The 26,484-nt window shown below is 21.0% G+C and overlaps 4 protein-coding genes across 5 annotated transcripts in view; 2 read left to right on the top strand and 2 right to left on the bottom strand.

Moving 5' to 3' along the window:
- Positions 1–12,032, top strand: part of LOC102673260 (sphingosine kinase 2) — a 24,300-nt gene extending 12,268 nt beyond the window's left edge. The window contains exons 2-8 of one of the 2 annotated variants that reach the window (XR_004151398.1): positions 3,199–3,550; positions 6,949–7,317; positions 9,095–9,345; positions 9,549–9,631; positions 9,706–9,801; positions 10,574–10,713; positions 11,601–12,032. Coding sequence is in view for 1 of the 2 variants with exons in the window: in XM_006622144.2 (XP_006622207.1) it covers positions 3,199–3,550; positions 6,949–7,317; positions 9,095–9,345; positions 9,706–9,801; positions 10,574–10,713; positions 11,601–11,789 (1,397 nt within the window). In the remaining variant the exon portion in view is untranslated. The remainder of the gene's footprint in view (positions 1–3,198; positions 3,551–6,948; positions 7,318–9,094; positions 9,346–9,548; positions 9,632–9,705; positions 9,802–10,573; positions 10,714–11,600) is intronic. The other variant, XM_006622144.2, reaches the window with a different exon arrangement.
- A 6,006-nt stretch (positions 12,033–18,038) lies between these two features.
- LOC102673038 (ankyrin repeat domain-containing protein 54-like) lies at positions 18,039–20,124 on the bottom strand. Its single transcript, XM_006622143.2, has 4 exons — positions 19,744–20,124; positions 19,368–19,437; positions 18,816–19,035; positions 18,039–18,566 (listed from the first exon to the last, which is right to left on the bottom strand). Exons 1-4 carry the CDS (start codon positions 20,011–20,013, stop codon positions 18,134–18,136), a joined length of 993 nt encoding a protein of 330 aa, XP_006622206.1. The 5' UTR covers positions 20,014–20,124; the 3' UTR covers positions 18,039–18,133.
- Positions 20,125–22,617: 2,493 nt separating this feature from the next.
- Positions 22,618–23,468, top strand: LOC102672772 (39S ribosomal protein L52, mitochondrial). The gene is made up of 3 exons (XM_006622141.2): positions 22,618–22,681; positions 22,773–22,905; positions 22,974–23,468. Coding segments are annotated over exons 1-3 (279 nt in total). The 5' UTR covers positions 22,618–22,679; the 3' UTR covers positions 23,118–23,468.
- On the bottom strand, positions 23,205–24,568 carry LOC102672900 (39S ribosomal protein L13, mitochondrial). Its single transcript, XM_006622142.2, has 4 exons — positions 24,402–24,568; positions 23,890–24,013; positions 23,585–23,739; positions 23,205–23,481 (listed from the first exon to the last, which is right to left on the bottom strand). The coding sequence occupies exons 1-4, from the start codon at positions 24,423–24,425 to the stop codon at positions 23,248–23,250; spliced, it is 537 nt and encodes a 178-aa protein (XP_006622205.1). The 5' UTR covers positions 24,426–24,568; the 3' UTR covers positions 23,205–23,247.
- Positions 24,569–26,484: the final 1,916 nt, after the last annotated feature.

The following is a 26,484-nucleotide window of genomic DNA, read 5'->3' as shown; positions in this document are numbered from 1 at the left end:
TATATATATATATATTTATTCTTAATAATAGATAATGATTCGCATCCTAATTGGAATTTTATCTTGTCAATAATTTTGTTTTTTAATAGTGATCATGCTTATCATTTTTCGAGAATGCTTTTGTGCCATTTGAAAAAAAAGAAAGATGCAAATACATTTAAAAATAAGTCACTATCAGACATTTACTCTAAATCATTATGTGATTTCATATATAATACATAATAAAAAAAAATATATAATAATTGAATCGTCAAAAATTTTACGTTGATTAAATCAGTTACAATTTTAACTAAACTTTGTGAAATTAATTAATTAAGAATGTAGTGAAATAAAGCATATTTAATATATAAATAAAGAAACTTTCGTACGTATTTTTTAAGATATTAGAGTAGACAAGATATGTTTATACAAACATTATCACATAATGATTTATGATATTATGTAAATGATGTTTGTTAAATTTTGAAAGTTTTTCTCGATTTCTAGATCTTTTATCGTTGCTAGTTTATATCTGTTAGCTTATACTTTCACTAGTTGCGTTTAACGATGCATAACTACTACGTAAATGAAAGTAGATCCTGTTTAAATTGTCCATTTTAAAGGAATTGCATTCACGTTTGAAAGTCGTATACCTTGCGTCATCTCGATAACCTATTTCCAGTTTTCTCCCGGAAATCGGGATAAACTATTGATTTCCTTGTTCTAAAAATTTAGAGATCTTAAACAATCATTATTAAGTTTTACACATATTACGTATGATCGTTTCATCAGAAATTATATAAATTTTATTTTCAGTCATATTTGTTTACAAAAGTAACTTCTTATAAATTCAATTATTGCAAAATAAAGTCTATGTTATTAGAATGTTTTATAGTATGATAAAATTTTGAAACGATAAAATTTTAAATGCAAATATATTTTCTTTTATTCTTTTATTCTTCTTAAAATATTATACATAAATATATAGATATTTATATATATTGTATTTTTCATCTCTAAGACGAAATTTATTGAGTATTAAATCCTGATATGTGTCAATATATACATACTAATGTCGATAAAAAGAAAATACGTAATATTGACAATTATTTTTTTTTAATTAATAGTAGTAGATAGATAAATAATAAATAATAGATAGATAAACTTTATAATAAAAAAATAATTAATTAAAAAATAAATTATTGATAGAAATAAGAAAACAGAAACGCCGTAATTAACGCCGTTGATAATTATTTAACGCAGATATATAAGATACTTCATCATGATAAAAAAAATTAATGTTAGAGAAAAATTTTATTATTATTGTATTCCAACGATGAAAAATAGAAAAAATAGAAAATAAATTGTAAAAAAAATCAAAAGAAAGAATGAAATGAAATGAATTAATTTAAATAATATTTTAATTCTCATTAATATGATTATTTGGATAATTTGATAGGGAAAATATATAGTGAGAATTAATTATTGAAATGATATCAATCGATAATTGATAATTTATCATTAATTAAGAAATTCTCAAAATTTCCAATTATTTATTTATTATATTCTCAATTCTCAATTTTTTTCTTGTTCTATTTCCTTCCTGTTCGTCTTAATCAGATTTTAATAACTTAAATTTAATTATAAGCGAAAAAATATATCAAAGTTATCAATTATAAAAATGTTCAGCCTTGTAAATAAATTACAAATAAATCGAACAATAATCGTATATCAAATTTGCGATTATCAAAAAACATATAACATAGAAAATAAAATATTCGAAGAATACCATGTTTCATGATAAGTGAATTGGTCTATATTAAAAGATATTTACAACGAATTATTCATATTAATCGAACGCGATGAAACTGCAGAGAAATCTCTGCAAAGGGGGTTGCTACGACGACTGCAACGTCGTCTTCCAAAGAATAAATACGCTCGTTGCGTTACACGTCACGTAATCGTCCAGAGAAACTTCCCACTTTGTAGAAATTCTCTCTATTTTCGACCAGATACTATTTATATATATATGATATTATGCGAATTAAAGTTTTGTCGTAAAATTTGCATTTTTATATTTTACAATCAATCCATAAAAATAAATGTATGTATTAAATTCTTTTTATATACGTGATGTATCGTGACATGTATCTTTTAGAAATCTTTTAGAAATTTTTTCAATTTAAATTCTTGTTATAAAAATTTTAAATTTTATATTCGAAATTTGTTCATAATTAAAATTAAAAGTATATAATTTTCCTAATATTTTCTAAAATATTCTGAGAAATAATGAATATAATAAACATAAATCTGAAATTGTAATTATACAATTTTAAAATTTTTATCATAAAATTAATATATATTTTTTCTTATCTTAATCTTAAAATTATGAAAAAAGATTTAATGAATAAAGGGGTTGAGAATATAATCATTAAAAATTGAAAAATCAATTTTGAATTAATGAATTATGAATTTGAAATTAAAATAATTGTCAAGAAATCTGCATAGAAATAAATACATGTTTAATACGAGTCCATATTTTAAGATATTGTCAAGTGAATGTAATTTATGTAAATGATAATAAAAAAACATAGTAGAAAGACTTTAAATATTAATTATAAAATCTTTACATTAATAATATCATCGAGGTTGTCAACGATATTTCCATACTTTTGATTACATGTTAAATTTCGAAATATTTTATTACATGGTCATCTCACACTTGCTATAATGAAATAACTCCAAAATTACTATTCTAAGAAAAACAATTTTAAATTCAAACATAAGAACATAACATCAAAATACTAAAATTAGAATTCACTGATTTCAAAACTCACCGATAAGCAATGCTTCCTTCTGTAATATTAATAACTCAAAAAACTATAAATTTTTAGTTACATTATCATCAAGACAACTTTACGATATACAAAATTATTCATGGTAACCAATCAGGTAGTTAGTTTCGTGAAAAAAATAAATCAATGTAAATCGTTACTTTTATCAAATAATTAATTCATATCTGATCGATAAACAATTTCATTTACTACTTGAAAATTTTATTCCCTATTTTTATTTTCGATTTATTTTTTCCCCCATAGAATCACTTTTTATTCCTCTCATCACAATTACAACATATCTATATAATATTGGAAATACCTGTACAAAAGAAAAGAAAGAAAAGAAAGAAAAGAAAAAAAAAATAATGGAAATTGATTACAGCTTGTCCAGGCGAGCAACGAAAGATACTAGTATTGCTGAATCCGAAATCTGGACCGGGAAGAAGCCGAGAAACCTTCCAGAAAAGAATCCATCCGATTCTATCGGAAGCAGAGAGGCCTTATGAGGTTCACGTCACCAAGTGTCCCAATTACGCACGCGAGTTCGTGCATACGAGGGACATCTATCAATGGAGCGGACTCGTGATGGTCGGGGGCGACGGAATAGTGTTCGACGTAGTAAATGGACTTTTTCAGAGGCCCGATTGGGAGAAAGCTCTGAAGGAATTACCCCTTGGCGTGATACCCTGCGGTTCCGGTAATGGCTTGGCGAAATCCATCGCGTACGCTAAACAGTAAGTCCCTTTTAGAATCATCCGGGTCCGTGATTTATTTTATGTGTCTGGCTCGGCTGTCCCGAGGAAGTCGTTATTTCTGTCTGCAACCGGGCTCGTTCGGTTTATTTGCATGCATGCAGAAGATAGTTTGTGCAATTTCACTGGACAATGGGATTTTCTAAGGTTTTCGATCTTTGTTTTTATCCAAATTCTCGTGAAGAGCATTTTCTCGATTATTTTTTGTGCCTTTGAATATCTTTATTAAAAATCTTTTTTATAAATTTATTTTTTTTTAATAATGTTTTATAATTATACAAGATCGGTAATGTAATTGAAGTTTTGTATTCCTTGAATTTCAGAATTCTAGGGATTAGGTTAAATATAAAAAAAATTTTATAAATATTAATAGACTTAATAGAACTTAACTTTAATAGAATGTTGTTCTCTATGTTTCTCATATAGAGAAAGTATAAACAATTTCATTTAAAGAAAGTACGCGAGTGTATCAATCTACGTTATATTGGTTCAAATATATTGTTATAGTGCAAAGGGTTAATTATACAAATGTACGCGACATAACATCACTTAATAGCCAGTCACTATTGCCAATTTATCTCGTAAATTGGTATGATTTCGTGACAGACAAGTTGTAATTTGAACATATATATGTATATATGTATATTTGTACATATTTTGTTCATTTTAATCTTTTTTAACTTTAAAATAAAAAAAATTCATAACAAGATAAGGCATAAATTCAAAAAAGAAAAATTCAAAATAAAAATTTATATTAATTTATTACAGTTTTGTACGTGTAAATTGGCTTAAATTTAATTCAGTATGTTGTAAATTTCCTAATCAACTTAATGTTTATAATTATAATTATTTAACGATAATATGTGATAAAAATTTCATTTTTTTAACAATACGATACGATAATTTAATCAAAAACTAACGATTAATCGACCTAATTTCCATTTATTCATTAATGTACCGGAGGCTACACGTATCCCCTGCATTTTTTGTCAAATTCAATTTGCTTTCATTATCCTCGATTTATCTTTTCCCATCATTTTTATTTCATCCGCTAGAGTAAAAAAAAACTTCTTACTTTATCATCATTTTTTAAAAATAACATATAAGACAATTATGAACGTATACAAAATTGTTTTTAATTGTTATGATAATTTTAATTGTTATGATAAGTATACAATTATTACATTTAATTTCTATGTTATATTTTTATGTTAATATATTAGAATATTATTTTTCGAAGTATCATTAAATACAATGTAACAAGATAATAGTATTATTTCCTATGAATAGATGAAGTGTCATGGATCAATTAATAGAAAATTTCCATCTCAGAACATTTATGAGTTTCATGTCTATTTAAAGAATCGTGTAAGAGTTTTTTCACTTAACTATTCATTTATTACCTCGAATAATTAAAAAAATATTTACAAAAAATTTCATTTTACATTTAAATTATTACAAGATATATATAAATATAAGTTTGCAAATATTTGTATTTTTATTTTTTTTTCTCATTTATTATAAAAATATTATTTATAATATTTATAAAAATATTATTTTAATTCGAGAATAATTGTTTATTCACAATATTATCAGCACATTTTTTCAGGATTAACCAAATACTTAAATTTTATTAGTACTTCACAAAAAATAAGCATTACATGTTACGAGATAATCGTTATTTATATTGGCTTATCATTATGATAAGAGAGCATATTGTTCTATATATGTATGACTAGTTAGTATGACGTTATATATCTTATGTAACGCAACATATACAATCATACACACGTAAAACTAAAAACATCATTTATCAAACACATGTAATATCGATGTGTTTGACACTTGTTCTTGTGAACACACGTATACAGTATCTTTTTTACGTATATATAATTCTTGCTATATCCAGTTACAAATAAGATGATAAATGAAAATAATAAAAAAAATTCAAGGTATTTAGATAATGAATAAAATGTGCATGATCGAAAAGATTTTTAATATTGAATATGTATTTTCAACCGCGTGCATGTTTGTCGTTTTAAACAAGTGTTGGCGAGGTCGAGCACAACATGTCGATCATTATACCGAGTACGCGTGTCCTTACTTTTTGTTCAAACTTTATTCTTTAATCGTAATAAGATAAATGAATTGTAAAGAGGCTTGCTCAATTTTGTTCGTATCATTGTTCAGGAATACGTTTTAGCTTTTTGACATTATCTTTTTTAATAATACGATAGAACTGATCATAAAATAATTCGGAAAATATGAATTATATATTTTATATATTTTAATAATATTTAATTATTAAAATATATATATATATTAATATGATAATTGAAAAAAAATAATTATCTTAGGATATTCAATTTTTTTCATTAAAAATTTTCCATATGGGAAAAACATAGAATGAACACAAATGAAAAATAAAGATTATTATGATAAAAAAAAAAGTTGAAAATAAATATGAAACTGCAATTGAGGTTTTTCAAAGTTTCCTGGTTTAACTAATTTAATATTGATTTTACATTCAAGACTGAAGGCAATTGGATAAAACGAAGCGATAACACTTGTAGATAGTTTTCATTTACATTCATGGAAAGAAAAAAATTCCATTAGATTATAATTATTTCTTGTGGCCCATTCATACATTACACATGGCAAATAGAACTTTTTTCATTTTGTAAAAGATTGTAGAAGATTTATTTTTTCATGAATATTACGAATTTCTAAAATTTCTTTTAATATAACGTAAATGTTTGCAAATCAATATTTTTGGAATCATAGATGATTAATATTTTTAGAATATTGAAAAAAAACTATGTCTTATGGTTTAAAACCAATATAGAATTAATTAAATTTAAAAACTAATGAATATTAATTCTTTTGCCAACATACTAGTAAAAGTTAATTCTGTATCTACTTAATAACAATCCCAGTATAAATTTTCTAGCTATTTATTCAATGATACAACATCTTAATGCTAACATTGAATAAAGATTGAATAAAGAATAAAGAAGACACAAGCATTTATTTTAAATAATATATCTTGAAAATTTTTAAATTTCTCTAGAAAATTATTAATTCTTAATTTATAAAATTACAGTACTTACAACACAGAATTTAACAGAATTTTTAATATTTAATATTAATATTTAATACTTTAAAATTTGAAAAATAACATAAATATATAATAATAAAATGTAATTTTATTTATAATTTTCACAAATTAAGAATATCATTATTTAATCATTATCACTTTTTTTCTGAATCTCTTAAAATTTTCAAATTTTATTTGCACAAACACACATACACATGATATTTATAATAAAAAAAAAGAAAAAATAAAACAATAAAATAATATATAATTGAATCTGTTTCAGGGAACCATACGATTACAATCCTCTTCTTATCAGTGCATTATCCGTGGTAAAATTCAAGAAAGCTCAGATGGATTTGGTGCGCGTTGAAACCAGAAATCAGATTCTATTTTCATTTTTATCGGTTGGATGGGGTTTACTTGCTGATATTGACATTGAGAGCGAACGTTTACGCGCAATAGGCGGTCAGAGATTCACTGTGTGGACTATCGCCCGTTTGATAGGCTTGAGAACGTACAAAGGAAAGGTGTCTTATTTACCTTGCGATAAAGTACCGTCCGTGGAGAGTTTAGGTAATGGAAATGCCTACAATGAATATACGAAGGAAACGCAGATATCGCATTCAAGGAGCTGCGGCGACGATTTAGATCGGTACGTTATTGTTCTGTCATGCGTTATCTTAATCATTTGCATGTGGAAAATTGCTTGTGTAGAAATAAAATAATCTTTGCATTCAAAATAATTGAATTTATCTTATATCGAGTAATACAGAATTTACATCAATTTTATATCGACTGTACTATACTCTAACAACGAAAATCTTTTGATAAAACTTGACAATTATAATTTTCTATCAATCTTAATTCCATTATCCATACTATTGTTCATAAATGGCAGTTTTTGGCAATCTTGATTTTATCAAAAATATACAAAATTGAATAATTGAAATGATATGATATTTTAATGATATTTAATGACATTTATAATGATAAAAAAATTATAATGATTAAAATAAATGTAAAAATACATCGTAATTATTTAAAGCAATTGCTTTAAAGAAAAATCTGAAAGTAATTGTCTCTATTACTATCGGATTTAAGTTTGATTGAAATTGTGGATTATAATGATATAATGGATTGAAAAATAAAAATCAAAAATTGTGAACGTAACTATAGCCTAGAAGGACATTTAAGAAGATATGTTTAAAAAACTTGTTAGTTGTTTACCTTGAATCTTAAAGACTATTGCCAAATAGTGTATATTTAGGAATATTAGATATTTATAATATAATTTTTTTTTTATTGCTTTATATAATATATTCTACTTTATACATATACTTTAATTACATTTTTTTATTCAATTTCAAATAATTAAATTGTATTATACAGTAATAATGTAATAGTAGTATATATTAACATTTATATTATATATGTGAATTAATATAATTTGTTATATTATATAAAGAAAATAAGAAATTTTTGTAAGTTATTAATTTCAATTTGCAATGAATATTTTAAAATGTTAATTTATTGATAAAACAAATCTAAAAGTCATTCATTATATTGGAAATTAGAAACTTATTTTGAGATAAAAATATTAAAAATGAACTTATGAATTTAATTTTCGATACAAATAATAAAATAAGCAATGTAGATTGAAACTTAAAATACATCTCTTTTAAAATAACAATATCTTTATGCAAACATTTAATATTTTCGAAGAATAAAAAATTATATCGATTAACATGTTGCATAGTTAATATCTCAAGAAATATGTCTTGTTAACTTCATAAATGTCTATAGGAGAATGAAACATCAATGATAAATTGCTAATTTGCATACTTATACGTATGTATGTCACGAAACAACCTGTATATGTATATAATTTACATTAAAGTCGTCATATGAGATTCGATCCAATTTCTCATTGAATATAAAACAAACCTTGAGTTCTTAAGTAAGTCTTATCGTGTAAAAAAAAAAAGAATCGCTACAAATTTTCCCAAAATATATGCATACACAAAATTAGCAAAATATATTTTTCAATTCGTGGAATTTTGAAAAGATTTTACAAAGATTTAAAATAATAATCAATATATGTAGGTAGTTTAAAATATCATATTTATTCTTTCAAATTTATTCTTAATAGATTCAATAAAAATAATATTAAAAAACATAACGTTAAATTCAGAAATGTAATATAAATATAAAGAAAAAAGAGTATAAAAATTATATTTCCGACCTATATTCATCAGCGAAATTCTTGGCAACTTTACAATTTAAAGATTTCAAGTAGGCGATTTATTTTCGTACATTTTGTAATCTATATTTTTATGTTTTGAAAATAAAATAATTTTATTAAAAAATTATTACTTTAAATAAATAAAAATATATTTTTATAAAATATCTATTTTTTTCATATTATTTAGATACAGTAAAATCAGTGAATCAAAGAGTTTTCACGATACGCTCGATGGAGATCCTGCTATTTTAGATGGATCATCCGATATTTACGATGATAACGAAATAATAAGCGAAAATATTACTTTGGAAACAGAAATTGAGAGAAGACAGAGGCTAGACAGTTTTTATTCTGCGACATCTGCGAAATCGACTTATTTTAGTACAGGTTCAATTTCTAGTTACCATAGTGTTGATGAACCCGATAATGAAAATATTGGTAAGTTTTCAATTTGTATATTAATATAATTTTGATATCTCCACGAAATGTTTTTTTTATTGTGTATTATTAATTATTTTATCATTTTATTTACTTATTTAATTTAATTATTTATTTTGATGTTATTCTATATCTTATTATCTTATTTATTTTAACGTTACAAATTTATTTTATACGAAAATCATTATATAATTTTTATATAGGAAGAAGAAATAAACAAATTAAGTACCACTTTTTAATTATTCAAAAATATGTTAATCGGAAAATTGTTGAAAGTATTTATAAAGTAATTATTTCTTATAAAATTGATTTTATTGGACATTATTATACAAATTAAATAATAATCTATGTATTATTAAGATACAAAAGACAGCAACAATCAAGTTATGTATGGTCCCTCATCGAGATTACCGGCTCTAACTTCAGAAGTATCAAGTTCCTGGACACAAATACAGGGTAAATATATAAAATCAATATTTAAAAGATTTTAATATTTAATAAAATTTAAAAATTGTATCATTAATATATTTTTCTTTGCTAGGAATTTAACAAGAAAAAATATTTGATGTTTGTAAATAAATTTTATGAATATCTATAGAAATTTTTTTTGTTATTAATAATTATTATTATTATAATTATTTTGTTTTAAATATTATATATATTTTTGTATATATATTTTTTGTATATATATTTATGTCTACATTTTGTACATTTTCATAAAAATAAGTCCACTCATCAATAATTCTTTTTGAAATTATTAGAAATAATAAGATTTATAGAATATGTATATGAAATCAAATCATGAATAATAAAATAAATATAAATAAATAAAATAGATGTATTAATTAATTTTTTAAATAGTTTACATACATTTTGCATCTTATTATATATTAATATAAAACTTTATTTCCTGTGGTATTAAATGATAATGTTGTTTAGTAGGAAGTAAATGCTGCTATATTTGCTTCTTATTAAAAAAAATAATAAGGACAGATCTTGTTGCAAATAACATTGCTAGAATGATTCATTTTTGTGAATAAGAACATATAAATATCGATATAAATATAACTCAAAACAAAAAAATTTGCAAAAAAATATTTTATTTTAATTGATTGATATGATATTCTTTTTATATTATTTTTAATTGAATAAGATTATTATAACAAATTCAATAAATATCAAATATTGATTGTGATTTAATGAATCTTGTTTGTACTTTCAATTTCAGGAGAGTTTGTTATGGTTCATGCCGCATATCAATCTCATTTGGGCCAGGATTATTTCTTTGCACCTCGTGCCAAATTGGCGGACGGTATTATTTGGCTCATGATAGTGAAAGCCGGAATTACTCGAGCCAATTTGCTTCAGGTAAATAGTATAATTAAAAATAATATAATTAAAAATATTTCTGGCATAAATATTGATTTACTTATTAACAAAATAAATTAATTTCTTTGATCTATTTGTTCATTAAAGTATTTATATATATAATATAATATAATAATCATTAAGAAATATATATCAATGAAAATAATTGATTTTAAGATAATTTATGTAGAAATAAATTATAAAAAAAATTGAAAATATTTGAATTACGAACAAAATATCAAGATTAATTATAAATAAGTATTAATAATGAACTGAAACAGGTTTTATAAAATTTAAACTCATTTATTTCCTTCTTTTTTCAGTTTATGACTATTATATACGTAGTTTCATATTATCATACAAATATAAGTAGTTGAACTAAATTGCCAAAAAACTTGCAGTTTTAGAATTCAGTTACATTTTACGATTTTGGCAACAATTAATTTAGAATTGAATGCATTTTTGAAATTTATATTGATTTATGAGTTTTTCAATAGCATAATTTAACTTAACGATAAATAAAAAATGTACATGATTGAATTGTTTTAGGAATTTATCAAGTTATTATCAAGTTAACCAATCGATTTAAATAATTATGATCGCATTCAACTTAAAATAATTTTAAATATAATAATAAATATATATTGAAGTATTGAAATTTTAAATTTTAAGTTAAATAATTTCACCAGAAGAAAAGAAACCAAATATAATATAAAATAAGATAAGATTAAGATATTCTAATATTAATTATAAATAAGTATTAATAATGAATTGAAACAGAAAATCAGAAATTTAATAAATATTATAATTAAATTAAAATTAAATTAGATACAAAGTAAAATTCAAGATAATTAAAAATTTTTTAAATTATTTATTGTGTTTCTTAGTTCCTGTTGGGCTTAAGTAATGGTTCTCACGTAACGCGTTCTGGCATCGACATGATACCAGTAAAGGCATTTCGAATAGAACCAGAAGAAGGAGTCAATGGATACATTACGGTAGATGGAGAAAGAGTAGATTATGGACCTTTACAAGCAGAAATATTCCCGTCTTTAGCCACAGTAATGTCCCCTTGATACAAATTAGCATTACAATTCGTACAGAGTTAGCAATGGAAATCAAATGGTACAATCTTAGAACCTTAAGTTCAATAAGATATATAATATATGTTATGGTAGCATGGTCCTGGTGACAATACTGTATTAATATATTCTTATTCGCGATACGTAAGTACGATTTTTAGCTCAGAGGATTATGGTAGGTGTATACTCTAGATTATGAAGTTAAATCATTCCATCAAATGTATACGAAAAAAATGTCGTATAAGATCAATGCAACCATAGTTTATATAAGCTCAACTTGTAACTTCATAGAGATTGTCTATGCGAGATAATTCCAGTATCCTATGAAATTTAAACATGTTTTACGTATAAAAATTATGAATTAATAATAAATGTAAATCTTGTTTTTTCTTTATTTTAATTTATTTCGATATTTCAAAATAAGTATTCAAAATAATTTATACCGGTGATTAAAATCAATAGAATTATACTATTATACTATTATCGTGATAAAAACAAATTTTAAATATTCCTAATGCATTTACAATTACATTCCTAATTGCATCTTATAAATAAAACGCATTTAATGAAGATTGAAATTTGAATAATTCATGTTTCTCTAAAAAAAAATCATTTGAAAGTTCATTAAATGATTGGAGAATCATTTCCTTTCTATATCTTTAAAAAAAAATCATAGATAGCATTAATTATTAATTTTTATTTTTATTTAGTTAATTTTTTTAAATAAAGGATTAAAGCGTTTAAGAATTCTCAAAAATGATTGTTGAACCATTTTGTAATAATACTGTTCAATAGTGATTCAATAGTGATTAACTAGAGATTTTTAATTTCATTCATTAGTCTAATTCGTACTTTATTGGACTGTTTTCTATAACGCACAATAGTGTAATTGTAAAACATTACATAAGCTTTATACTAGTTAGTTAGCAAATAATATTGTTGAGCTTAATAATATATAAACTAATATATGCATTTAATCCTCGACTTACGTAATAAATTGATAATGAATTGATAAATTAGACACAAATCTAAATCAATATTCATGTTAAAAATTTTTTAATTTTTTTTTAAATTTATTAATCATTGTAAAATAAATAATTTATATCTGTGTTTATATGTATTTATTAATTTTTTAAAATTCATTTAAAATTCTAATAAATACTTCGTAATAATTTCGTAAACATTGTATATTAAAATCCTTATGAATTAATATATAACATGATTTTTTTAAAGCTGTTGAATTCATTTTTTTTTTGTTAGCTTGTTACTAGAACAATATGTTTATTAATAGATTTTTCTATTTTATTATTATTTTTTTCATAATAAATTTAATAAGAAAATATATTTTTATAAAAAAATATTGTATTCATATAATAAAAGTTTAAATAATAAAGATTTTGTTTTAATATATAATTGAAAAAATTTTTATTTTATATTTGCTTTATTGAAAAGAATTATTTGATAAACTAATTTTTAATTTTCAGATTTACTATATTTGTTATTTTTTATTTTATTAAAAATATATTTCAATATAATACATCTTTTTTTTTTTAGAAGAAAATAAGATATATTTCCATTTTTAATTATATTGATGTTATAAAAATATAATAAATATAAGTAATTCGATGATTAGGTGTATCTCTCATTTATTCTTTCAATGATGTATTTCTTAAAATAATTGTATAGAATTAATGTATTATTATGTAATGACTTCCATTATAAGCACAAGAGAATTAATTTTGAACGATTTTATATAAAGATCTTAATTTTTTAAGCTTGTAAGTATTTTATGGACCAGGCTGTTATTGTTACCCGGTCTAAATATTGTTGATATAGTATTAATTTAATCGCGATAGTGCTCAAATATTGTAGCTGTATTTTAGCTGTATTTTAGATTAAAAAAAGTATGTCAATCTTTTGATATAACGCACAGTTATTATCTTTTGGTCTTACAAGATATTTTTTCGGAATTATATTATATTAACAAATATTTTGTTATATATAAGAACATATCATATTAATTAACAAATAATATGCGAAAAATTAAAAATATTATATTTGATTCACTGATGTGTACGATTATCAAATAAAAAAAACGTACTATAAAGGAAGTATTCCAAAGAAATATTTGATATCATGTATGTAGAGACAAATTTCATAATATTAGAATAAGGTTGCAAAAATTATCTTGCGTATTATTATATAATCGTGCTTTAATATTGAAACTAAGAACTTTTATTCATCATTTATTCATAAAAAAATTCGTCGATATTCTTTTAATTGCTAAATAGAAATAATAACGATATACACACGTACTGATAATTATAATTTGTATAAATTATATTGTTTTATAATTATGGCGTTGTAAATTTGTGCCAAGAAATGCGTAAAGATAATTAAGAATTATAAATTATAGAATTCTTATTTTCTCTGTTTTTTTTCTTTTAGAGTTTTATTATTCTATTTTTAATTTGTGCCAAATTCTCTGTTCGTACCTGTGTTATAAATGCCAATGATCAATTTGTACATTCGTATCTATTTCGAAGAATTAAATTTTTCATTATATAAAAAAATAAATTATGTATATTTATTATTTTAATTGTTGTTGTAACGCTGTACAGTACAAAAATGTTTATAAAATATTAATATGTCTTTATAGATCAAAAATATAAAATAATTTTTCTCTTAAAGATTAAAAAAAAATAGAAATATCAAAATAGTTTTATTTGTTATCTTCAGACAATCAATTTGTTTTTTTAGCATATAAAAAATAATCAAATCTATTATGACGTAAATAAATTATGTATAAATGTATTTAATATGCATACAATTAGAATTAATTCTACAAAAATATTTTGGTGGTATGCTTGTAATATAATAGAATAATATCATTATCTTTCATAATTATTCACGCTTACGAAAAGTTCAATTTTTTCCTTTCTAGTCATAATTTTTGCTAGTTTTTGATTTCATCAATTAATATTTCAAATGTTTACAATACAATAAGATTTATTTGTTTTTAAAGAAATTTATTTTTTTTTTTGAAATTAATTTTTTTTTATATTAAAATTATTTCATATGTATGTATATTATTATACTTGATATTTAATCAATGATAAAAAATTTTAAGAATAAGCATATATTATTATAAAAATGTGACTAGTAAGGATTTCTAAATCGAGCGTAATATTTTAAATGACATCTTTGTTCGATATTTGTTGCGAAATTTTTGACAAATGTAACTCTGTTTTATAATTTTTGTTCCTATTAATTTATTTCATTTATGTATATTATATTGTCCAGAATTCGACTAATCATTATAAAAAAAAAATAGTTAAATTTTTACTTATATATTCTATAAGCTATTAAAAAAATGTTACATTACTACTCAAAATGAAATAAAAATTATTTATCATTATAAAATCAATATATATAATGTATAAAATTGATTTTTGTTATTCCGCAATTTTTGGCGACATGATTGTTAATGTTTTTGAGAACAATAAGAGTTATTTAATATAATAGTAAATATAGATAATAATAATTATAATAAATTTCTTTACATAAAATCATTATCATTTCGTGATTAATTTTGCACATTAACATATTTAAAATTTATATATTTATAGTTGACAATATATAAGATATTGAAATATAAATGTGAGTTATAATGAGTCACTTTTATAATTTTGAGTATTATAAAGTTACAAGATATTAATCCATTTTTATTTTATAATAATAATAACAAAATTATATTTCATAAAATATAATTTTAATCAAATAAGAAATTTATTTTTGAAATAATATAAATATAATAATAAGAGATATAAGAAAATATGACCGCGTTTGTAATAAAATAAAGATAAAAAATAAATTTTTTATTAATTATTTTAATATCAATATGAAGAAAGTTACAAATTTTTTTCAATTCAACAAATCAAATTTTTTTTTGATTTTATACAACGACATTTCTTTTAATGTTTGTGTGTGTGTGTGTGTGTGTGTGTGTGTGTGTGTGTGTGTGTGTTTAAATATGAATCATGATATAATGAAAAAAAAATAAATAAATAAAAATAATAAAAGAAAATAAAAATTGAAGTATGAATTTGAAATATATATCACTACATAAAGAATCTTTTCTTCAATTGTAATAGTTTATATAAAGGGAAAGTCTTACATGAACGTAAATTCCTATAAAACAAGATACTTTTTTTTTTTATTGATTTGCTATAAGTACTGCTAACAAAAAATTACGTATTTACAGTTCGTATATAAAGTAGTTACATAAGTTGTTTACATGTTTATATAAATATATATGGATAGTTAATACAAACATGATCCTTCACGATTGTTTTTTCTATTCTTAGAGAAATATCGCGATCATAAATTGTATTTCTATCACAGCAAAACTGATATTATAATATATATAAAATCTGATTTTTAAAATTTGATATTTGAAAAATTATAGATATTTATTAATTTGAATTTTTAATTTTATTTTTTAGCGCATGTCTAATAAAATCCATTACATTATACTTGAAAACTTACACCAACTTTTTCTATCTTATTAATATAATGTAAAAATAAAAATTAGTGTATTATTCAAGCAGAAATTCATTTAATTAATTTTATTTAATGTTATTTATAGATGAACACTTTGTTAGAAATTATATAAAATCTTAATATTAGATATTAAATATTTCATTTCTTTCCAGTTAAAAGTATCGATATAAAAGATATATATGCGAGGTAAACTGTTAAAAGTCTGAACTTAATATATTTTATTCACTGATTTACATATTTATATAATTCTTATTATGTAATTAATATCAAGACTGCAAATAGAGGACAATATAATACTTGCAATATTTAAAATTGATGTATTATTAAAACTTCTAAGTTATTTTAGAATATGATCGCGCAATTAGAATATATATTGCACAATATTTTACATATTTTGAGAAAGTATTAAAATGTATTGCAATGTTCCTTCTATTTTTCTTATGAAAAATAATAAATAAGAATATCGTTTTAAAAAATATATTAAAAAGATATATTTTATTCATTAAGTGATAATATTTATTTAAAATTCTAATAATATTATATTTTTTTTTTGATCAGATTTAGTTCGGACGGAATATATACTATATATTTATAATCTATTTTTGTTATATAAATATTTACTATTTTCCATTGTGTGAAAATTTAAACAGTATGAAAATAAAATATTTAAAATATTTAATTTAAAAATAAAAAATATGTATAGAAAATATTATAACACAAAAAAAGAAATTACTAAAAAAATAAAATTCTTTCTTTCAAAATTTTTGAAGTTTATAAAAATAAGATATTTAGTTAAATAAGTCTATAAAGGATAAAATATATTTTAGCTTTCACTTTTACACTCTATTTGCAGCTTTGTGATTTTGATAAATATAATTTAAAACATTAGTTTTTAATTTTAAGAAAACATATTAAAGTGATTCCAAATAAATTATTTCTTTCATTAGAGCATAATTTATAAAATTTTGTAATATATATATTTTTAAAATTGTACTTTACAGTTGCTTAATGTTTTTTTTAAATTAACTTGTTAAATAATATAAAAAGAATTATCTTTTGTTGTTAGCATACAATAAAAAAATGAACTAAAATTTATAGTGAATTATCTTTCTAACATATAAATATATTTGATTTACTAATATATAATGTGTTACTATATGATTTTTCGTAACAAATCTGCATTAGTTTTTGTAAATACACTCAACCAAAACAATACTTACTAATAAAATATGGAACAATAGCAATTAGAGGTCAAAATGAAATTGAAAATTTTTATTCCAATGTTGACTATTCTTTAACCTATAGAAATTATTATTTTTTAAATGTCTTTTGGTTAAAAATTTTTTACTGAATTACTTTTGAAAAGAGTGTCAAATCTAATTAATAAACAATTTGATTATATAAAATATAATTTAACGATAAATGAAAAAAAATATTTTTTAGTCATTTGAATCAGAATATAAGGATTGTAAAAATATTAAAAATATTTATTTACAGAAATAATAGCAATATAATAGTTTTTAATTAGCAATATTTTACTTTATCGATTTAACACTCCTATAATCAATGGTGGTTATAATTCTATACATCAAAACTCTATCTCACGTGTATATAAATTAAGAGAAATATTTTTCAATATAAATTGAATAATTAAAAAAGAAAAATTAAGTTATTATCGCATAACTAAAAATTTAATTCATATTGATCCCTCTTTGAGTTCCATATCATATTCAATTTATTTATAAAATTAATAATTTGTTAATGTAAATATGAGATTACTGTGTTATTGATAAAGCATCTAAATTAGCCAACAAGTCTTTTACATCATCCTGAACTTGATTGGATGTGTTCGATAAAGATAAACGCGAACATAAAGTGCTCAAAGTTTCCATTTTTTTATGAGAATCTTTGTGCTTTTGCAAATATGCCAATAACATACTAACTATATTCTGAACTTCTTCTTTAATTTTCACTATAGCTTCTCCTTCACAATTTTGTAATAACTTTAATTTTGTCTGCGCTAAATGTAATGGATTATAACCATATTGGTCCAAACATAGAGGGTCCGTTCCCGCATTTAAAAGAAGTGTCACCACAGATATTTTGCTTGTTACAGCAGCTAAATGTAATGGTGTATTACCTACAGAATCCCGAAGATTTGGATCTGCACCATGTTCCAATAATAAACGAACCATTTCTGTAGAACCTCTGTAAAAAATATATCATTATTTATATATATATATGATATATTATATATATATAATATTGTATCCAATAGACAATACAAAATTTTTTTTTTAAAAAGTTAAAAAATAAATATTTATTAATATATTATATATTAATATGTTAATAATAGTTTTATATTGATTAATTGAGTCTTTATTTATTTTTATATTTTTATAAATTAATAAATTTATTACAAATTGATAATAAATATTAAATATATTGTTCATTTACCTGCAAGAGGCAAGATGAAGAGGAGTTCTTCCTTGTGCATCACAAGTATTAGGAGAAGCACCAGAATTTAAAAGAGTTCTCATCATTATGGTATTGTTTGTTGCCGCAGCAATTCTCATTCTGTGTTCAATGAGACGGGTATGAACATCAAATATAGGAACAAGATGATGATTTTTACGTGCCCCACTGACAAATTTTATTTTCCTATAATAAACATTTCCTAAAAAAAAAATAATATATATAAAATATAAAATTGAATAATATCTAGATAATAAATAAAAAATTTTAAATATTAGTTAATATATTTTTTTTTTGAATTTGCATTTTTAATTTTGAATAAATATAATTATACTCAAATAATATAATAGTTATATATATAATCATTCATATTTGCTTGATATATTTTAATTATTTATTATTATGAAAATTTCAAACAAAATTTATAAATATTAAAATAAATAATTAAAATAATATGAATTTGTTTTAAATAATATATGTAATAATAAATGTTAATAATAATATATATTTAAGAAATTTATAAATATAACTTACTATTTACTAAAAAAGACCTGGCTGTTGCTGTTTTAGATTTACATCTCAAAGGAAACTTAATCTCTAAAACCTGCAACAAATTATATTTAATAATATATTTTAAACATTAAAAATCAATTCCTATGATTGTTATGATATATCTTTAATAATGAAAATCAATCATTATTATATTATTTATTTATTTATTATATTTTAACATAAATTAATACTAATATTATTAGTAAATAAAATTTATTTTATAAGAACTTATTTAAATAATTTTATATTTAATAAATTTTATATTTTTAATACAAATATTTAATAAAAAATAATTAAAATCGATTATTAAAATATAAATGCATATAAAAATAATATTTTTAAAAAAAACAATACTTACATTATTAGGAGATACATCGAAACGTGGTCTTGAACTACTTGTTGGTATGGAATTTTGGACATTGCTATTTGATAAACAAAGAGACCAATCTGAACTAAATTTCGTATGAAAAATGCCCGGTCTAATCTCTTCTACTTCATTTTGATTATTAGTTATCATTGCAGAAGCTGAATCATTATTAATTTCTTCGGTTACTATATCTTCATTTTGAGCAATCGAACTATCGTCGGAGTTATTACTTGTTTCAATTCCAGAGTCCACGGATGTCATTTTGGATTTGAACGTTTAATAACGTTTCACGTACAAAATCCTCTACTTTCCACATCCAACTTATACTATGTTCATAGATACACACCACTATCTGTACGAAAATAATAACAGTTATGAAGTTTGTTGATAAATAATTAACTCTATTGCCACCCTTACAATTTTTCAACCAAAATAAAATCACAGACAAAATTTAGCATAATTTCAATTTTATGGGAATTTTATGTTACATATGATAAATTATTGATCAAAAAATTAGAAATTTTTATAATTTAAAATAATGATTTTTATGATTTTATTTATAAAAATGTTTCTAAATTCTAAATTATTAATTTTAAATGATATAAAATTAATATAGAAATACAAAATATCACATACGAATTATAATCATAGACAAAATACAAAATAGATTAACATTTAATAAAAATTTTACGTCTTATACTCTAAAATACTAATAATGAAAATGCAAAAAATAATTGCTATATTTATTATGATTTAGAATGAATATAGCAATTATATTCAATTCAATTACAAAAGTTGATAAAGTTAACAAATTTTAAAAATTATGTTTTTTTTTTCATAAATATTTGTATATATTACATATATTAAATTATAATTATAAATTTTTTAATTATTATATTAATATATAATAAAATTAACATTAATGAGATATTGAAATTATCTCTTAAACATAAAATTTTACAAAGCAAATAATGAAAGGATAAAAATTTAGTTATATAAAAACAGTGCCATCTTTAAAAAAAATTACAAATAAAATTAATATAAACAAGGAAAACAAGTAATCAGAGAAGGATAGAAATAGTGTAAAAATATTGAAATCAGCGCCATCTTCAGATTGCCACAAATGAAACTCACGAAAAAAGAACAGAAGATAGTAGAAAAAGGATAGAGATAGAATAAGAATTGGTCACTGGTGCCATCTCTTAGATATGAAAGATATCTTTCTCATTTCTAGAGTAAAGAACATTCAAGAGATGTCACTATTTGATTTCTATTCTACTTTATCTTACTTTGTAAAATTTTAACCAAAATTCTATTAAAAATAAAGATATTTAAGTTTTTAATTAATATTAATTTTCGATTAATTCAGAATTATTGAAATAGAATGTTTCAAACAATATATTATATTATATTTACATTAATAAATTTTTTTTTAATATTGCATTTATTTTTGAAATCATACGTTAGCGGCTTATTACGTTTTTCAATGGAAAATAAAGAATATTATTACAATTGCTTTCATATTTTAATTAATAAAATAAATAAAATTTTAGTCAAAAATAAAGCGTTCTCTATTAAAGATAGACATTCAATCAATAGGTTAGACGAAAAGAGGAAATATATAGAGAAGGACAGAGATAGGATAAAAATATTGAAATCAGCGCCATCTTCAGAGTGCCGCAAATAAAACTCACAAATAAAGGACAGGAAATAATGGGAAAAAGATAGAGATAGAATTAGAATTGATCAATGGTACTATCTTTCGAGTATTTCGAAAACTTTTATTTAGAGTTCTCTTAATATCCAAAAGATGACGCTGAATTTCGATTCCTAGTCTACTTTATCCTCTCTTTTGAAAAAGTGTCTTTGGTACCTGAGAGATGGCGTTTGCAATCAATTCTTATTTTCTATCCTTTTCCCATTATCTTCTATCTTTTTTATTTGTGTTTAATTTGCGGCACTCTGAAGATGGCGTTGATTCTCGAATTTTTATTATATCTCTGTCTTTATTCTATTATTTACTTTTCTTGTCTATATTAATTTCTATAATATTCTGAGAGATGGCGCTGTTTTTAACTCATTTCTATCTTTCTTTTACTATTTACTCTCCTTGTCTTACTTTTGGCGAATAATGTTTTTGGTGCATTTACAATATTAATGATAGTCATTTTTTTTTTAAATTATAATGTCTTAATTTTTAAAAAATATAAATATTATATTCTCAATATCTTCTTTAAAACAATGATTTTGTAAAATATAATATATCTTGATATATAATTATATAATGATATATTTTGATGCAAATATTTAGTTATAACATTTAGTTAATGAAATTTAATTTTTATAACAAAAGATTCTGTTTCTTATTTGTAATTTTACATTGAAATTATTTTCAATTCCAACTATTATTAATATTGCAATACAGATATGATTCTAAATTTCTAACTAAATCGATAATATTGAGAATAATGCTAAAATGATTAGAATGTAATATCCACGAAGTACAGAAAAATGTATTGAATGTTTAATCTATATTGTATATTATCTATGGTATTACTTTTATAAAATATTATAAATATTTGTTAAATATTTGAAATAATATGTTATTGTTTAAGATTAAAACAATATTTCAAATAGATCGGCCTACGAGTTAGTATATCATAATGTTTTATATTTTATAAATTAATTTAAAATATATAACTGTAAAAAATTGATTTTCATCCATTAAAATTTATTTAAATATAAAAAAATAATAAAAAATTGTAATAATATTATTTGCATTTTATTAAAAATTTTAAGTTTATTACATCATTGAAATATTTACAATTAAATATATTCTTAAAGTGTTATATTTTTTAGACTTGACTGTGTTTATTAATAAATTTCATACATCTTTTATAATATATTTAAATCAAAACTGGAGAAAAATGTAAGAAAAAATTTTATTAAATATAGATTTATAAATTGTAATTTGTATGAAATGTCCTAAATGAGATATAAAATGATTTTAATAATTATAGGAAAGGTTTATCAGCAAATCCAAATAATAATGGTTTATTGGTAAATTCAAGTGATTACTCTTTTAAAAATAACAAACCTGTTCCATATGGTTCAGGACAACTTGAACGTATAAAAAAACATCAAGATTTTATGGTACTTTTAAATAAGTTTTTATATTTAAATTTTAAAATAATATAATTAATAAAATCTTTAATTTACAGAAAAGAATTATTAAACTAGTTGGTGAAATTGATTATGCAGTTGAACGACATGCTAACTTAATCAAAGAAAAGAAAGCCCAAGAACAAAAAATTTTGGAAAGTAGATTGAAACCTAAAGGTCAATTATCAATAATCAATAAATAATAAATAATTATAAACAATTTTATTATTCATTTTTCAATACTTTTTTAATAGTTTAATTTGATAATTTATTAAATTGCAAAAACAAAGTTTTTAAAATATCAATTATTTTATTTTAAATTCATAACTACAACTATTTGAGCTGATAATCAATAGGATATTTTATGAGTCGTGGAATTTTATCTCTTTCCTCTTGTGAAATATCACATAATTTAACAGGGATAGGTCTTAATTGCTTGATCTGGTTGGTAACATTTTGTAACATATCTTCAGGAACATTTTCATCAGGAAAAATATGTAATCTTTCCATAGTATATCTTCTTTGTAAATTTCCATCCATTGCAGAATAAATTGCTTTCTTAATAATCTGTATATTATAATAATATATTATCATAAATGAAATATAGATAATAATAAAACATATTATAATCTTTTAATATATTTATATTTTATAAAAATTTGAAAATTACCAAAGTAGGATCTTTACTATGTAATTCCCAAGCAAGTGTCCAAGAAGCACCACCAATGTATGTATTATGATGAAAATACACCCGTTTTTGCCATTCATCTCCTCGTAATGCAATATTTTTACTATTTATTATTATTACATGATCACCACATTTATCTATATAAAAATATAGAAATATTTTATTTATAAATGAAAAATATAATATTCTATTTCAGAATATCATATAAGTTAAATTTATTATTTATTATTTATACTATAGTAATATATTTGTAATTTTACTTTTACTTACTTACTAATTTTACTTACTCAATGGATGATATATAGGTTTGTATAATCCCATAAGATATTTTTTAATTAAAGGTGCACTTTGAAATGGATCTTGCCAAGTTGCATCAAATATATGCCAAATAATAGAAAAAGTACCCCAATGCTATATGTAATATAAATGGATCATAAGAATTAAATAAAATCATACATAAAAAAATCACTTTAAATTATTATAATTATATACTATATAACTATAATTATCAAATTATTTGAAATTATTTATTATTATTAATTAATATAATGTTGAAAAGGAATCTCTATAAAAATATTTTAAATGTTTTTACTAAAATTTTTTTTAAAAAATATGAAGAATATTCATTAACCTAAAATTTTTTGCAAAACATAATAAAACTTAAATTATTTATTTTATGTAATGAATTTTTATAAAAATAAAGTAAATTAAAAAAATTAAAAAAGTGCATTATGATATAGTATCCAAAATATACAAAATAATGTTATAAAAAATAAACAAATTATTTAAAATGATATACCTGTCCTTTGCGAAGAAGAGACATTGTAATTATTATTCAAAATTCAATTTAATGTATAAATAATAATATATTTTTTTAAAATAAAACTAAACATTATATATTTATAATATTAAATTCTTATATCAAATCTATGAGATTCTGATAATGAAAATAATATTGGTAACACTGTTTGATAATATCAAAAGTCATTAATCTTTTTCAAGTAAATACGCGCGCGAACATAATTTTTAAGTTATTTTTTTATATGTTTAATATCATATACATTTTAAATTAAATTATAACAAATATTAAATTTAAATTAAAAGGAATTACTTAATAATGATAATGAAACTATATTTGAAAAGTTGAATTAGTTTATTAGCATAGACGAAATATATAATATATAAATTGTTAAAAGTAATTTGCATAAAATATTTAAATATAAAAAAAGTTAAAGCCATAACAAATTAAATTATTTAAATCTTCGCTTCGTATGTTTTTATGCATACTTTAGTGTAAATTTTAAAATGTAAACTTATAATAATATATATCGAAAAATTTTAAATTGTAGCAAAATTAAAAATATTAGGATCTGTTCGTGCAGGTATACTTCAAAAGAATATAAAAAATTACAAGATAATTTACAATTTAATAAGTATTTTAATGTAATAATATTATAATAATAATATCAACTAATAATGTTATTAAATACTTTATACATATACATAGTAATGTATTTATAATTATTCGCATTTTATTATTAGAGAATTATTAGTATTTAATAATAGCAAAGATTTTATGTAAACAGATAAGTCTTTTTTGCACGATCAGTCCTTTGTTATAAAGTATAGTACATGTTGTTATTCCAACTGTGTGTTCTAATTAATAAAAAATTTTATTAACATATCAACACTAGCATTAATTAAACAGTGGTAAACTATTTTTTACGGTATATTATCTATGCATGATTGTACATATTTATCTATCATAAATTCATTTTGTAAAAGTGTTTTATATATATTATTATTTTTTCTTATTTGTGAATATTAATAATTTTGAAGTTACCAGTCATGTTCAGGATTCTATAAATAGTATATAAATTTTTGATTTCTTATTTCTATTTTTAAATTCCATTATATTCAAAAGAGGAACTTGATTGTTCATTTAGGCAAGTATAGCACCAAGAGACAAAGATTGTTTTTTTAAAGCAAATGCCGTTAATTATTAATTAAAAAAGTTAATAAGATAAATATAAAATTATTATTTCATTCAGTAATTACATTAATTATACAATGATGTTTATTACATTTAATTTAATGTGTATAAATTTTAATGTATCATTTCAACAATATTAATTTTTCATAATAAAAAACATTATTATTGAATGTAGAAATAATATAAACATTAATTTTCGAATTTTTTAATTTTTCTATAACCAATAAATTTTATAAATTAATCTTTATTAAAAGTGTACAAATTTTCTTGTAAAAACAATAATAAAAGAAATTTTTTTTTTTTCCTTAAGAGATTCAAATCATAAACATGAAATTTATAAATAATTTTCATAAATATATTCATAATTCTTTATATTTTTTAATGAATTAAATACTTGAATTTTGTTTAAATTATTATTTAAAAAAAAAAATCGGATAAATCAGGAATTGAATAAGAAAATATTAAAAAACAACGAAATAAAATTATAACTAATAACTTGCATTAATATATTGTACAAGAATGATAATAAAGCATATTGCACAATATTAATACACTATATATAAATTTTAATCATTTAATTTTTTTTTTAAATTAAATGTACTTTTTAATTTAAAGATAGTTACATTGTTCTTAATGCACTAATATAAATTATATTAATAAAAGTATAGAATTGAATAATTTTTAATATTCTATGAGATTCAATTATTTTATTTTATTTTCAATAATTTCTTTTAGATTTTAATTGGTTTTTGTATTAATTGTAATTACTGAATTGATATATGAAATTATTAAATTATGAAAATAATACTTAAAGGCAGCAACAATTTTAATTATAATAATCATAGTCATGATGATAATAATAAATATGAGATTTCTATTTTATATAATA

The sequence above is a fragment of the Apis dorsata genome, unplaced genomic scaffold, assembly GCF_000469605.1.
Source record: "Apis dorsata unplaced genomic scaffold, Apis dorsata 1.3 scaffold_667, whole genome shotgun sequence".
Lineage (NCBI taxonomy): Eukaryota > Metazoa > Arthropoda > Insecta > Hymenoptera > Apidae > Apis > Apis dorsata.
This window is presented reverse-complemented; position numbering and strand designations above follow the sequence as displayed.